Source organism: Simochromis diagramma, unplaced genomic scaffold (assembly GCF_900408965.1).
Source record: "Simochromis diagramma unplaced genomic scaffold, fSimDia1.1 OVJJ01000317.1, whole genome shotgun sequence".
NCBI lineage: Eukaryota > Metazoa > Chordata > Actinopteri > Cichliformes > Cichlidae > Simochromis > Simochromis diagramma.
Window position 1 is genome coordinate 2405008 of NW_024386994.1, and position 15864 is coordinate 2420871.

General features: G+C 39.3%; 2 protein-coding genes across 3 annotated transcripts; one reads left to right on the top strand and one right to left on the bottom strand.

Moving 5' to 3' along the window:
* Positions 1–2352: 2352 nt before the first annotated feature.
* si:dkey-112a7.4 lies at positions 2353–6033 on the top strand. The gene is made up of 3 exons (XM_040040792.1): positions 2353–2624; positions 2950–3291; positions 4424–6033. The coding sequence occupies exons 2-3, from the start codon at positions 3111–3113 to the stop codon at positions 4501–4503; spliced, it is 261 nt and encodes an 86-aa protein (XP_039896726.1). The 5' UTR covers positions 2353–2624; positions 2950–3110; the 3' UTR covers positions 4504–6033.
* A 914-nt stretch (positions 6034–6947) lies between these two features.
* cldn7a (claudin 7a) lies at positions 6948–13553 on the bottom strand. 2 transcript variants are annotated; one of them, XM_040040791.1, is made up of 4 exons: positions 12969–13553; positions 10177–10284; positions 8618–8702; positions 6948–8079 (listed from the first exon to the last, which is right to left on the bottom strand). In XM_040040791.1, exons 1-4 carry the CDS (start codon positions 13189–13191, stop codon positions 7911–7913), a joined length of 585 nt encoding a protein of 194 aa, XP_039896725.1. In that variant the 5' UTR covers positions 13192–13553; the 3' UTR covers positions 6948–7910. The 2 variants fall into 2 exon arrangements, with proteins under 2 accessions (XP_039896725.1, XP_039896724.1); XM_040040790.1 differs by having other exon boundaries at positions 10177–10341; positions 12969–13550.
* Positions 13554–15864: the final 2311 nt, after the last annotated feature.

The following is a 15864-nucleotide window of genomic DNA, read 5'->3' on the forward strand; positions in this document are numbered from 1 at the left end:
TTTTTTACCATTTTCATGTAACAGTCTTGACTTCTGGCTTTACACAAATATGGCTGATACATTAATGACATGAAATGTTAGCAGAAATTGCAACAAATAAACAAAAAAAACCCTGTTAACTGGTTTGCAATAACAAACAGAGAAAACAAACTAACCCTACTATTCATGGGAATGTAAACTCCAACTCCAAACAAGTTGGGTTATTGCATATAAGTAAATAAAAACAGAATGCAATGATTTATAAGCACATATCTTATTAACAACAGAATACAGAAAGCAGAGATTAAGATTCTCGAATCTGCCATAAAACAAAAACTGTCTGTTTAGAAAGAATTTGACTTAATGTATTTGAATGAAAAAACATACATTATTTAAATACAGTATATAATATCATCTATATAATATATAAAGATTCTGAAAATCTGGAGAAACCTCTGTGCGCAAGGAAGAAGGCCAAAGAAGACATTCAACATTAGATGTCTATGATACTCTGGCCGTCGAGCAGCACAGCATTGAAAATAGGCATGATTCTCTCATGGAAATCACTGCATGGATCCAAGAACACTTCTAGAAATCACTATCTATGAATGCAGTTCACCGTGTCATTCATAAATGCAGGCTATGCCGTTTTAGGCAGGCACATCTAAAAAGGCATCATCAATGCTGAAAAGTATTTGCATATTTTAGAGCAACATATCTTCACAGCCAGATGCCGAACTGCATACTGCATCTACTCCAACAACATGGCTTCATAGTGAAAGATTCCAGGTGCTGAACTGATCTGCCTGCTACGGAAGAGGATTAGGGCCACTGGAAAAAAAAAAAAAGAATTCTGACTTTTTTCTCAGAATTCTGAGATTAAAGTCAGAATTCTTTTTTTTTTTTTTCCAGTGGCCCTAATCCTCTTCCGTATCTTCCGTACCCAGTAGTGCAGACGACTGTTAAGAAGAATGGGGCAACGTTCCTCTGCCAAAAGTCCTGCAGCTGGCCTCCTCAGTTCCTAGATTGTTATGGACTGCCTAAGTAGGAGAAGGGATGCTACACAATGATAAACATGAACCAGCACAAACTTTTTTGAGATGTGTTTCTGTCATGAAATTTAAAATGAATTCAGTTTTCCATAAAATGGTAAATTTTCTCCGTTCAAACATGTGAATAAAATATGGGGTTTTTTGGGATTTACAAATTACACATTATGTTTTTATTGACAGCTTACACTGCATCCAAATGTCTTTGGAATTGGGGTTGTACAAGAACCTTTGTATTTGCTGTCCATCAGTAAAATTTGACCAAATCAGAACCAGTATTTCAATACATTTTACAAAGTAAGGTGATTCACAGTCATGCAAACGTCTCAAGCAAAACAAAACAAAACTTTATCCATCGACTCAATCTGAAACTAAACATTTACATTTTTGTTTTAGTCAGTTTTGCAAGTGCTTAATGTCTTTTTTTTGTTGTTGTTGTTTTTATATTTTTTTTAAGTTGGGTGTTTATTTTTCAGTTAATTAATATATGTTTCCAAACCTATTTTTAGTCTTTGGGACAGGATTCTTTCATCTATAATAACCTAATTGCTCAACACTGATTATTAAAACAAAGTATTTGTGCTGCATCTACACCAAAGTGTGTACTTGGTAATATTTCCCCTGGCTGGAAACCAATGATTTTTAGTCTGATATGATATGGCTGATATGAGCTTAATTAAAGAAAATGGAAATGGTATCATACTGAAGCCTAGTCTGCCTTTTCTTCACTGAACTTATGAAGTTCCCACTGAGTCAAAGATGTATTGTCAAAATTAGCATAACATTTTTGGTGTGTTTGGACTCTCTTGAATTTCCATTGTACTATAAACAAAAGACCACTTGAGTTTGATCCAAATGCAGGGCAGTGAATTTGTAATCACTGACAGTGTTGTTTAAGAAGTTAAAGATTTTTTTTTTGTCTGTTTCATTTAGTCAATAAGTGGCAGAGGTAAGTGGCTGGGGTTGAGTCAGGTTGCTTAGATAAGTGAAGGTGAACTCAGACATTGCCAGGGGCACTGACTCGACTCAAGGCCACAGCATACTGCAGTAACCTGAAAAAAGAACAAAGTGTCAAAGCGGACAAAAAGTTGTGTACTTTTGTGGTAAATAACAACTTCCTGTAAACACTTTCATGTTCCCCATATAAAATGAAATGAAAGTCTCTGGAAGAGGGGGTTGACGTGAAGTACCCGACATGAAGCATTCTATGTGGTGTGTATGGGGTGGGTGGAGGGGGGGGGGGAGGGGTGTTATTGAACACCGTCCGTCATTGGTTGGCTCTAGAGTCACTCTCTCATTACAAGAGGTGCGTAATTACGCATTGAGCCCTCGGAACTTTGGCACACCTCCACTGTATAATCTGAAGTTCAGTGCTGTCAACCGCACGGTGACGTCCGCAAGACGCTATGAGTCAAGACACAATACGAGGAAATCCCCAAGGCCGAGAAAACGCTGAGAGGCCCCTTTAAATCGACGCTTCCTCAACGCCGTGCCAACAGAGGGAGAGAGAGAAACAGCGCTGATAAACAACAACACGGTTCTCAGAAGCGGCTTTTACCGAATTCAGCTCTTTACTGCGGCCTCAAAGAAACGAAGGTGAGGCCGTATTTTTATATTTAGTCATATTTTAAGCGTATTGTAGAGAAACCGCTGAGTTACTGTTGTTTAGAGACGGGTGGAAAAGCTTTTCTTATTCTGACTATAGCGAGTAGAATGACCGAAGACACGCTTTGTGTCGCTGTGCTGTTGTAGTGGGCAGGAAGGGAGCTGCTACACCTGATAGTAGTAATACAACTGAAAACACGTACGAGTACACGGCTTATTGTAGTGTAAACAGCCGAGAAGTGTTGGGAGACAACTGGCAGAGCTTTTCGCTCTCTCACTCGCGTTTTTTGACAAACGTGTTCACTTTGGTTGACAGGTTTGGCGGACTTCCCTTCTGTAATTTCCAGTATTTAGTCGTCTGTTGCCCATACATTCATCGGTTAATACCATTGCGGAAGTGCGAAGCTTTCCATCACGACACAAAGCTTGGGCTGTGCGGACATCTAGCGGTCAGACACTAAAGGACGCCTCCCAGAGATGTACGGTGCTTCAGGTATCCCCGAGCTCATCCCGCCCAGCGGGCCGCCCAGGCAGCCCGGCCCGGCGGGGCAGTTCAACCCGGGACACCCCCAGGTCAACGGTCACGGTGGCGGGCCCAACCCTCAGAGACTCGGACAGAGGGCACCCAAACTAGGCCAGATCGGTCGGTCCAAGAAAGGTGAGGCTCCATATAGAAGTATGAAGTGATGACCCCACCTACACAGTTTACAATTACACAATGACAGTATAGCAGGCAGCATATACATTTGTTCTATGCACATATGTAATAAAACATAACAGTAGCAGTAGATATGTCAGAGCTCCTTATTGGCTGTTGAACTGTATTGGATTAGTCATAAATATTTATAAGGTGGATAAAATGTTGCTATTATATTTGTATGTGTGTTTCAGTCACCAGTGATGTATACAAATAAAGATGTCTCATAGATAATGCAGAACAAGTCAATGGGCAGACATAAGCAAGGTTACAATTAAAGAATTAAGTAAAAACAAATCAAACTCCACTGAAACAAAATCAAGCAACTATAGAAAAAAAAAAAAACCCACAAGTAGGCGTGCAGCGATACACTGATTGTGGCATTCACCGTGATATCTGTAAATGGAAAATTAGGTGTTACAGATAAGTAACTAGTTAGATAAAGAAAGTGACATCACTCTTATGTCTTTAATACAGCGTGACTGTAGCTTAGCCTGGCTAAGATAAAAAGCAGAAAACATAGCTTAGTGGAAATGGCTAGCATGTAACCCTGTGTCAAACAGCTTTTAGGAACGTTTGTTTTTAGAGGCAAGCTAGCTGTTTACCCCAATTTCCAGTGGTAATGCTATGCTAAGCTAACTGGCTATCCACAGTGGCTTTATTTTTAACATATAGATACAAGGGTGGTCAATCTTTTTGTCAAATTATTTAAAAAAAGCAATGTTTGATTTGAACTTACCCTTCTTGTCCCTTTAAATTTCATTTTGCCTAAGTAGCTAATCTCTTGTTTTGTTCCTCTCACCGCAACCGGTCACAGCAGATGGCCCCGCCCCTCTCTGAGCCTGGTTCTGCCGGAGGTTTCTTCCTGTTAAAAGGGAGTTTTTCCTTCCCACTCTCGCCAAAGTGCTTGTTCATAGGGGGTCATATTTTTGTTGTTTTTTCTCTGTATGTATTATTCTAGGATCTGCCTTACAATATAAAGCGCCTTGAGGCGACTGTTGTTGTGAGTTGGCACTATAAAAATAAAACTGAACTGAATTGTAGCTAATATGTGATTATTATAATAACTGCTTGTTTGCTTTTTCCTCCTCAGTGGACCTGGATGATGAAGACTTGGATGACATCATGAACAACAACGGGCAGTGCCCTGTATCCCTGTCACCCATCTCCTAAGCTTCACCAAGAAGTGCCAAAAAAGAAAACCCCTGGGTCGCCAAACCCACCCCCACACCCTCTGACAGCGATCTTGTCCTTGCTCCTGTCAAGTGTCCTACTGAAGCTTCTTCAAGGCTAAAAAACGGCTCATTTATCGCCTGTTGAAGCCCTGACTGTGTATATAGCGCTTATTTAACTTAACTTTGGTCAGACTGTGAATGAATTCGTATTGCATCGCTCTCTACACTATACCTCGGTAGGTAGTGGACTATCAGGATTTAAGAAAGATTTGAAGGAAGTGTCTATATTTTTTTCAGAGCTTCTTCTCAAGGGCTACATTTTTAAAGTTGCACTGAGCAAACGGTTAGATGACAAGCATCCTCTCGCCTGCCTGTTTACTGGTGAGGGTTACTGATTACCCGTGGGCTGCTTGTGTTGGAACACAAGCCTGTTAATGTGTATCGGACAGGTGAATTGTTAAGCTTTGGTTGTGCAATGACTATCATTCTCTACTCTCTCACTGATTCAAGTGGTGTACTATTATCCAGTGGATGAAAGCTCGCTAGTTGCTTTAAAAAACAAAAAACAAAAGGAGGAAAAACTAATGCTAATAATTTATTATTTAAAAAAATGAGACACTTTGTTGTGATGTTACGGCATCTGTTTGGTTTTGTTTTTTTACTTGTTTCTGAGCAGGTAACGCTTCAGTCTGTGGGATTTTTATTATGTTTCCAAATGGTGCACTTTGTGGGAATGCCTGTTATGTGCAGTGACATGTTGCAGAATTCTATGCATGAAGCATCAAAACCTGTGACTGGCATCCTGTTATTTAAGGGCTACGTAGTAGACTTTGATAAACCAAACCACCGTTTTGCTCTTCAGATCTGGTAGAGTCAGCGTTTCCCTGAGCTCATTGGTGGTTTTGAGCTGCTGACTCGGCAGTAAACAACAACGGCTTCATAGAGCTTTGTGTGTGTTTCCTAATGCAGGCTTTCCCAGTTTGGCTACATGACTGTGAGGACAATAAAAACAAAATGTGTACAGTAAATGACTTTGATGAAATTGCCAAATGATTCCTGATACTACATCAGATTGATGCTTAAAGAAATTGACTCTGATTGGCATGCCGACGTGTAAAGGTCAAACTTAATTGTATTTATGTTTATTTATAAAAAGCTCTAATCTGCTTTGTGAACTACACCACGTGGTGTGGTAATGTCTTTCAGGTTTAGGTGAACTATTGTGTCAGACTTTATAATTACAGTGTGAGGTCACAGAAACGAGCACCCTCGCTGCAGAGACAATCTTTGGATTTTTTTTTTAAGCTGGCAGTGGCTCTCTCGGGTTCAGATGGTGTTGTCTATAAAAGGCGGCTCATGTTGATGTCATGTTCCTGTTTTTTGCTGGCTCGTTACTTAATTTGTTGGCGTCATGGGAGCACTGCACCTCACAGCTTGCTCTCTGACTCAAAGATAGTTGTTTTGATCTTTGCATGGAAATAACTTTTCATAAAGCATCCTGGGAAATAAAACATGAATCTTTGTGGAATCACTGTGTTTCTGTGGTTCAGCTGACTCTGAACTCTTTTTATCACGCAGATAAACTTGCAGCCACTTTATTAGGTACACCTGCTCAACAACATGTAGACGTGATCAAGATGACCTGCTGAAGTTCAAACCGAGCATCAAAACGGAGAAGAAAGGTGATTTAAGTGACTTTGAATGTGGGTTGGTTGTTGGTGCCAGACAGGCTGGTCTGAATATTTCAGAAACTGCTGGTCTGCTGGCATTTTAACACAACCATCTCTATGGTTTACAGAGAATTGCCAAAGAAGAGTGAGCAACAGTTCTTTGGGTGACAATACCTTGTAGATGTCAGAGTTCATAGGAGAATAGCCAGACTACTTCAAGCTCAAAGGAAGCATACAGTAACTCGCATAACATCACTCTAAATGTTTTCATCAATTAGGTGTCTGTAGGGGTAAATTAAGACTCTAAACAACATACTTAAAGCATTAAGAACTCTGATAAAGTTACTAACATTTAGAATCGACTAGTTCATTACTAATAAACTGCTCCCTGAAGGTTATTTAAAGGTTCCACTTAAATGTGTTTTATAAAATGTTCCTTTAAGGTTCTTTAAAAGTTGAAAATGACCAGAGAAGCTTTGGAAAATGTCGCCTCAGGGTTCCCTAAAGGTTCTGAGAATCCTAGCAGATTTTTTTTAAAAGCTGCAAACACACTTCAAAGAACCATTATCCAGACTTCCATGAAGGTTCTCTAAAGGTTTTACACAACATAAGCTTTGATGAATGTTATGAATGGCTTCAAAAACATTCATGAAATGTCCCCAAAAGGTTACTTTTACTAGTTCAAATGAAACAGAAAGTGCAAAATCTATGAAAAGACTGTCAGTAGAAATGTTACTGTGCTACTGCACTGGAGAAAACAACCATATAACCAGTTTGATGGACCACGACACAGTTAACAATGTTGCAATATCTTTATTATTTAAGTACTGATGGACATGTTAAAAATATTCTTTCATATATTTTCCATGGTGCTGTTATCTGCTAAAAGTATATAAACCTATGGCATTTACAAACATAGAACCAACTGTTCAGAACATTTAAAAAACACTAAATTGTGAAAGCTACAAGAAGCTACAGTGAACTAACAATCGTGCAAATCTACACGAGTAAAGACCTACAGTTGACAAAATAAATAGTTGCAGTTTAACCTCAGTGGCTGATAGAAAGGCCAATAGAGCGATAATGGCGTGATGACTACAACATCAGATATTTTATATCTGAACAGGCTTTGTAACATGCTGGTATGAAAAGCTGTGGGGAGTCCTGTAGCAAATGGCCTGTGTCATCGCAGTGTGTGAAATCACACCCTGCTCATTGTGACATCTATTTTGGTACTAACAGTTGATATAAAATGCTGTATTGTCACCGTGTTCCTGTGTTGGACAGCGTGTTGACTTGCAGACTACTCACCAAACTGTAATTGATTACTTTCAATTACATGGCAAATGCTAATAAATGCTGGTTCTAACATGAGGGCGCAAGTATTGGCTATAACCCACCATTTAGGCTGCAATTCAAGAGCTAGCCCAAGAGGGTTTGTCTATTAAGTCAGGACATCCAATTATAATGTATTTGTGAAGACTACTTGTAAACAATGGAGGAATGTATGGATTGGGTGAGAGACATCCGTCATTAAACAATTGAGGGTGCTGCTTAATAATCAAAGGGTCATCAAAGGCCTGAACACAAAGTAAAGAAAGTCTTTTTTCAGTACTTCCTGCCTCCATGTGATTCACAATCATCCATACATCTTCGGTTTTGCGCCTCGCTGATGCTGAAGAGGATCATTCTCCTCAGCTTCTTTTAAAGTTCCTGGCTACATGGTTGGGGAATCTCAGACATATTCCTTAGTGCTGCTTGGAGGGCCTGAGCGGGTACTGCCGATGGCTGGGTACTTGGACACTTGCTTCTTCCTTGGACAAGAAGCAGCCAACATGGCCCCACCTAAGACATCTAGGAGAGAACCGCCCCACGCGATGAAGATGGCCGCACCAAACTCAAACCTGGAAAGACAAGGCAACCCCAATCCTCAGCTTCAATATTACGAACAAAGGCAAAACTGATGTGTTAATAAAGTAACCTGCACTGGTGTCATTTATGCAGTTGTTATGTTTCAAAAGCAAGTAGTGCATCAATGCAAAGAGAGTAAGAGAAAGAACATATAGTATGAAAATAGCATTAAATCACAAGATTGGCGTTTTTAAGGGTTTTTTTAAGGGATAATAGACATGGACTGTCCCCAGAGCTCTATAAGCCGGAGTGAGAGATAAAAAAAAACCTTTTCTACTATGAGCCTCATTCACCCAGTAGCATAAACACAGATTTAGTTTGAGCTGATCAGATGACATCCAGATTTTTATGTCACATAACTAGCTTATCACTGCTGTAAAAGAATAAAATGCACTGTTCTCTCACAACAGTTTTAGCTACAGTACTAAAGGAAAAACATAATTTTTATGCATAATAATACATAAATGCATTTAAATCATAATAACAGTAAAACAGAAAAAAAGAAGAAATGGGTGCTTTTAGATTGCTTACTTGGTGTTGACTGGAGTGTAGGGATTATAGAAAGCCCTGATGACATTGTGAGCAAACCAGGAGCACGCTACGATAGCACACAGCCCTGCAAGATCAAAAGTCGATCAACACATCGTCAAAGCCAGAGAAAGCCCAGCCAGGCTTTTATTCCCTTTATACAGTCACCAGGCGGCTAGCTATTGACTCCAGAACAATTAGCTTTTAGTGTTTCTGTTCTCTTCAGAGCCAGTTAGAGCTCTGATCTTAGATTCAGTGCCAGGATTCATTCATTCTAATGACCTCTGGAGGGCCAGAGAAGATGAGTGGGTAGAAAGCTTTTTGGAGTGGGGATCAAACCTCCTCCCACCTACTGTATGATGTGCAGGACATCTAGGCAATTGTGCTTTGATGGAATTACATAAATGGATTCCATTATTTATTGGATCACAGGAAGCTATTACACTGAATGTGTATGTTTTATACAATATAGTGATGAAATACTTACAAACACAAATCAGTGACAATCATCCCTTTTAAATATATTTGGAAAGGAAGACAACAATATTAGCATGTTCTTCCAGCAAGCTCGTGTTGAGTGTTGCTTTGAGTTATTGTAACATATCTACTATTTGTAATGATTCACGTCAACCAGGACATGGATGGAAAGGTAAATGTTAAAATGTAGTTTTTCCCTGAACATTAACTATAATAGTGTCATTCATTTCTTGGTGCAAAAACAAACATTTGGGTTTAAACGGGCTATTTTACAATTAGCCGTCTCATATGGTAGCTAGCAAAGCTGCAGTACGTTATCTGGAAAGCTAATTCAAAGCTAATTCACCACACATTCACCAAATATCCAACAACTGTCTTCACGAATATTAGCATGCTCTTCACAAATATTAGCATGCTAACTGGCTAAACCAAGATAGTTAATATGGTAAAGACTACCCAACATCAGCATTTAAAACGTTTACAACGTTAAAAATATTTAAACGTTGTAAAAAGTACACTTTTTCCTGATCAGACGTGTTTCACAAGGTTCTGTAAATAGCTTTAATAACTGACACATGTGCTAAAGCTCAGAAAACACAACAGCAAGCTTTTAAGATAAAGGTTTCTGAATAAAATTAGCAAGTCGTCTGCATTATTGGTAATGCCAAAGTACTCTGAAGATTTATTTTTCTCATCAGGTAATGCTGTAGCATGACAGATTACTTTTTATTGGAGGTAATCTTATAATGTAACAAGATATTTTTCAAAGCTAAATTAGCCTGCACAACATCATTGTATTACCATACATGACCCTATGTGAAAACCTTTGGATGATATAACATTTTGACAGTTTAAATCTTACACCAATCAGTCATATATATCTATATACCTATATTATTATATTATTGCTAATATATATTTTGTAATATATCTATATCATGGCTAAAGCACTTCTGGATGGATGCAAACTGCATTTTGTTGCCTTGTACTTGTGACATGTGCAATGACAATAAAGTTGAATTCTATTCTGTTCTATTCTATTCACTGGTCTTTGCCAAATTAGGTTCTTTGGTAAGCTCCCTCACCTCCCACTAACAGGATGATGCCTCCTGTCATGGCAATGCGGGCCTTGCGTAGTCTGTCACTTCCTCCACAAGTGGTACACTTCATTCCCATGCAGGCTACACCCAGACCTGCAATGGAAACAATGATACCAACTATCATCAGGGCACGAGTGGCCTGGAGCGAACCTGGAGCAGAGGAAGAGAAAGAAAGGCAACAGAAAACGATGAAGCAGAGGAAATGTAACAGAACAGTGTGGAGCCTGAGAATAAATGACCTTTTGTGTTGTGGAATGTGGGTGTGCATTTTAAGAAAATAATTTGTTTTGTTTCATACAGTAATGTCTAAAAAATACTAAACTAAAATGAGACCATTTATAATAATCCTGTTGTTAAAGTGCAAATGAGGAGTCACAAAACAGAACATAATAAAGACTAACAAACAGCCTCCAACATATCAAGGAGGCTTTATGTGGCTGTCCAGGTTGTGAATTACATTTGCATTAGCCTGTGAAGACATTTTAATGTGAGCTTTTCCTGGAAGGGAAACCATGGGATACACATGAGCACACATAAACAGTATGAAGGAACACATCTTACACCCTCGAATGTCTTCCCTTTGAGGAGGCCCGTGGAAACATTGCTGTCATGATTCTCATCTGTCAGTGCCCCCCCCCCCCCCCCCACACACACACACACACACACACTATAAACCTATCACAGGGTGAGATCCCTTTTGTCTCTCCCCCCTGTCCACCTACGGTAGAACCAGTCTGTGCCAGTCTAGGCCATCCCTGCTCTGCCCAAACAAACAAAACCTTTTGCAGTGAGGGAGTGATGGGTGGAGAGAGGCAGGGGAGAGGAGGATGCAGAAACAGAATATAAAACAGTGGGAAATGCCAAGCAACAGGGTCATTATACAGTAAAATGAGAGCAGAGAAGGATACACTGTATCCTGGCTTGGAGTGTCTGCTGTTTCACATATGCTAATAATGTTTGGCCGTGTGATTACACTCTACAATGGGACGCTTGTAGGACACTGTAGCTTTTCTTGTTCTCAAAAAAAATAACAGCTAAATTATCTCATAATAAATAAAGTTGTATACTTTATATACACCATGTACAATGATAGATTTTGTATAAGGCCATTATGCATTTGGTTAGCTCTGTTTTTATCTTATAGGTTGCGGTGGGTGGCTGTAGCTCAGGAGGGAGGTAGAGCAGGTGCTCTGCTGATTGGAAGGTTCATAGTTTGATCCCTGACTCTCCAAGCCTGCATGCCAGTGAAGGCCGCTAACCCCAAGTTGTTCTCTGTCACAGTGTTCACATAAGATGCACATGTGTTTTCTATGCACATAAGAGCACAGAAAACAGTGAATGAGTGAACACTGAGTGCTCCAGGAGAGTAGAAAAGTGCTATATAAGAATCTGAGAATTTATCCTCTGGAATTTTATTGTGTAGGGTGTTTATCCTGAAATGTGTCTTAGAAATAACATTTTAATTACATAGTAAATGGTAAAAGTGGTAAATGGCCTGTATTTGTATAGCGCTTTACGCTTTAGTAAACCAATTCAGGCCACTTTTCTCAGTGTTGGTATAATTAGACAAACCATTTTTCTTTCTCTTTCTTTCTTTTTTGTTGTTGTTGTTTTGTTTTTGTTTTGTTTTGTTTTGTTTTTGTTTTTGTTTTTTTTTTTTGGGGGGGGGGGGGGGGGGTGACCTCAAAAACCGATTCAGAGACAGATACAGAGAACAGCCTGAGGCCATCATCATTTCAGCTAATACAGCATGACAGCATTACAACAAACCACTGAAGTGGGCCAACACACACCCATCACGCACAGCTTTAGTATCCACAGTGTGTTATCCTTCATTTAAGAATGTGTCCTGTACTAACTATAACAGCAGATGTGAAAACATTTACATTTTTCATCATCATCAGTAAAGAAGCAGCACTGTCTGTCAGTTTTTTGCTTGTTTTTTCTTTTTGTAGCCAGCTTACAAACAGAGGTCACGGCTCTTCCTGTGAGTTTGAAGATATCGAGTATTTAAATCATTTTTTTCTGTACTTGTTCTTGTGAAGCTACAGTTGAGGTATGAAAGAGATTATTTTGGCAGCAGCCACTCCTGCACTGTTTGCACCATACGTGATATTCTACAGCTGGGGTGTCGGACTCAGTTTCACAAAGAGACACGCTGGGAATTAAAAATGTAATTCATAACTGTAATAAATAAATAAAAAAATAAAAAATCCCCTCATTATATCAGTAATTAACATCCTTCTTATATACAATTGGAGTCACATCCATTTATTCGACATTAAAGTCAACATGTGAATACAAAAACTTGATATGACAACTATATTCAAAAATAAAATAGAAATTGGATCATGTATTTTACATGTATCATAGCGCATGCCTTTCAGTGTGAAAAACCTTTAAATTTATTGTTTTGTGACCTGAAGCAGCTGGAAAATTTGCTTAAAATTAGCAGCTGGCTGGATTTGGCCCTCCAGCCATGAGTTTGACCACATGTGTTCTAAAGGATCTCTGTGGTGATGCAGGGCTCAGGTTCATTCCTGGACCAAATGGCATGTGGTTAAAAAAGGTTTTCCTAGAATGTGCCAGTGTGTTGTTTCCTTTTAAAAGTTAAAGTCATTTTCCTCTTTTTTAAACTTTCCATATAAAATGATGACTAGACAAGACAATAAACAAGGACTACTTAATAATGATTTGTGATGAGCAGGTTGCACCTGCAGGAACTAAACCTGTTCAGTGTTTTTTTTAAACCAAGGGGGTAAAAATGCGCCACTTACTGTCGAGCTGAAGGATGGAGTCGTAGATTTTACACTGGAGCTGCCCGGTACTTTGGAAAGCGCACGACATCCAGAGTCCCTGGTACATGGCTACAGCTGTGATGATGTTGTCTCCGATGTACGCGGACATCTTCCATTGCGGCAGGATAGTCCCGATGATCAGACCGACAATACCTATTAATGATAGGAAAAATCCCAGCAGCTGGATCCCGGAGTTGGCCATGCTCTTAATGAACCTCTAACAGGATCCGGTGTTCGTTTCACTTTGCTCGAGTTACAGAACTTCTAAAGTGTCTGTTCTTATTAGTCAGGAAATGATGCAAAAGTCGCAGGTAGTGTCCGTGTCCGTGCAGAAGTGTGTGGCGGGGGTCTTTAGTTGGGGATGGGCATCTAAGTTGCTGGTGATGATGGAAGTGGGTGTGTAATTATCATGCCCGCTGATGCATGGAGTCGCAGTTTTCTGTGCTCTGCTGGGAAATGCCCCCACCGCTTCCAGCAAAGCCACAGGTCGTCTTTCAACCCGACAATTCGTCTCTGTGAATTCCTGCGCTGTTCAGCTGCCATCACTCAGGATGAGTAGTCTGAAGTCAACGTTAGTTTTTGTTTTTTGTTTGTTGTTTTTTTAAACCTAACTTCTCAAAAGTTTTTCTGTGGTAACGTATGAGACTGAAAGGGCATATTGAAGCGTCAAATAACATAAAAAACACTGTTGAACATTTTCTAAGAAAGTTATTAAAGATCAAAACAGGAACAAATATGTGACAGGCTGCTGAATGTGCTCTTTCTGCTTATGTATGTCAGTGTGTGCAGGTGTATGTTGGAGACACAATTTGATGATATGACTCAAACCTATAGTAAGTTTAACTGTAAGAGTTAAATGTACCGTTGTGTAGCAGTTGTACCTGCAGGTGTCTTGGCCTTGCTTTATTTAAAACAATGTTTTAAGTAAATTCTTTACAGAAGTATGCAGTGCATGCAAGAAGTACCAAAACATACCCAAAGAGGAACCTTGCTCTCACTCAACAAAACAATTAAAGCTTCATAGTGGCATCTACTATGTCTGAAAAAAGGAAGCCTTGAGAAATGTGTGACCTTAGTCTGAATGACGAGAGAAAATTATCTTTCTTTATTGATGAGGATTTCCCATCTCGCTGTATTTATCAGGTCTTTCCTTACTGCTGTCAGACCCCACAACAAGGACTTCACAGCTGACCAAACACACAGATCCACATTTGTGCAATAACACTAAGTGCAATTCTCTTTTTTTTTGACAACTTTGTATTTTATTCTATATATAGTATATATATAGTATCTTATTCTTGTTATCTTATCCTATTCTAGTGTTTTAGGTTATCTTATCTTATCTTATCTTATCTAAAAAGGGCAAGAACTGCAAATCCTAAACTTCAATTCACTGCAGTCTGCGTTGACATGTGGCTCACCCAAACGTTTAATCACAACTCATATCACCACAAAAGCGGAAAATTAAGTATTTTCCTTAAATTTACATGACTTCACTTTGATTTTTAATCTTGTTTACGCGATTCTCCATCGACAGCTTTGACTTCCAAATTAACTTCTTTCCTACTTACAGTGAGATAGAAGCTTATCACAGCAGGTAGCTGTACATGATTGCCCCAGATGTCCTCACTGACACAGACCCAAAGGGATTTGTGTTTCCTGCTGGAATCAAACCTTTTACTTGTTAAACTAATGTGTTCAACACCACGCTAATGAGGTCAGGATTGAAAAGAAGCTAAAAAAAAAAAAAAGGTTAAGAATATAAAAAGAAGAAAGTCCACATGGGGCAGTTTCATACAAAAAAGGAAAATTCATCGAAACAGAAGAATATCTAATCAGAAAAGTTAGCAGAAGAGCATGCACTTCATGTTTGGAGAACTTCTCAGGACTTTTGTAGCCTTACATGTTAAAGACAATTACTAATACAATTATAATAAGTAATGAAAAAAATCATACATATAAAAAACATTAAAAACTGGCCTTTTAATTACTTCCAACAATGGCCAATCCAAACTTTGGACTCAAATAATGTCACAAATGTACATTTATTAAATTTCAAAAAACTTTTCATGGGGGTTCTTAATAATATATCATAATATATTTATTCTCTTAGGTCCACTTAACATACCAGTTATAGCCACTTCCTTTTGTGAATGGACAGAAACCAAGAGACAATAGCACGTATTGTCCGGGTCAGATGTCAGGGTCAGCACTGCAGTGTGTATGACTTCAAGCTGGGGATAAACAATAGCCCTACAGTAAAGGGAAAGGAAGTAATAACCCATAAGCCTGGAGGAAGTTATTCCCACTGCCAGGTTAATGGGAATGTGCTCACCTACTGGCTGGATTACCTATTTAAGATGTAATGAGGCTTTTCAGATTGCTCTCACAGCTCTGTTACCCCCCTTACTCGGCCTTCCTCTGAACTTTACATTTTGTCACGTTCTCGCCCTTTCTTCCCACTTTAAACCACCTCTTCTCTCACCATAACTCTTTTCTTCTCTACTGTATCCTGGCCTCAGGGCTCTGCTGTTAAGACCACCAAATGCTTCACTGTTGCTGGGGAGGAATGAACACATAAGGAATCTCTCTTTTTCTCTCTTCTATACAGTAGAAGCTGATGAGGAGGAGGAGGAGGAGGCAGGAGGTTTTTAGGGGTGGAAGACAAACATCTGAAAAGGTGAGCGCTGGGTGATACGTGGAAGAGGAAGATGAGCGGGAAGACGGTTAGGGGCTCAGCACTAGCAGTGCTGTTGCTACTGGTAACCTGATTTATATGATGTCCTCTTGGCTGCTTTTCCACCCAGGTCTTGGACTGCAAAGAACAAAAAATAAAAGGAAGAACATTGCTCTTTCCACCCCTCTTCTCTATCTC

Excerpts from the sequence above, each read along its gene's own strand:
- si:dkey-112a7.4 (XM_040040792.1), top strand. The coding sequence starts at position 3,111 with ATGTACGGTGCTTCAGGTATCCCCGAGCTCATCCCGCCCAGCGGGCCG. Across the intron at positions 3,292-4,423 it reads GATCGGTCGGTCCAAGAAAG|TGGACCTGGATGATGAAGAC; the intron begins GTGAGGCTCCAT and ends TTTCCTCCTCAG.
- cldn7a (XM_040040790.1), bottom strand. The coding sequence starts at position 13,191 with ATGGCCAACTCCGGGATCCAGCTGCTGGGATTTTTCCTATCATTAATA. Across the intron at positions 10,342-12,968 it reads CTCCATCCTTCAGCTCGACA|GTTCGCTCCAGGCCACTCGT; the intron begins GTAAGTGGCGCA and ends CCTCTGCTCCAG. Across the intron at positions 8,703-10,176 it reads CATCATCCTGTTAGTGGGAG|GGCTGTGTGCTATCGTAGCG; the intron begins GTGAGGGAGCTT and ends TTGATCTTGCAG.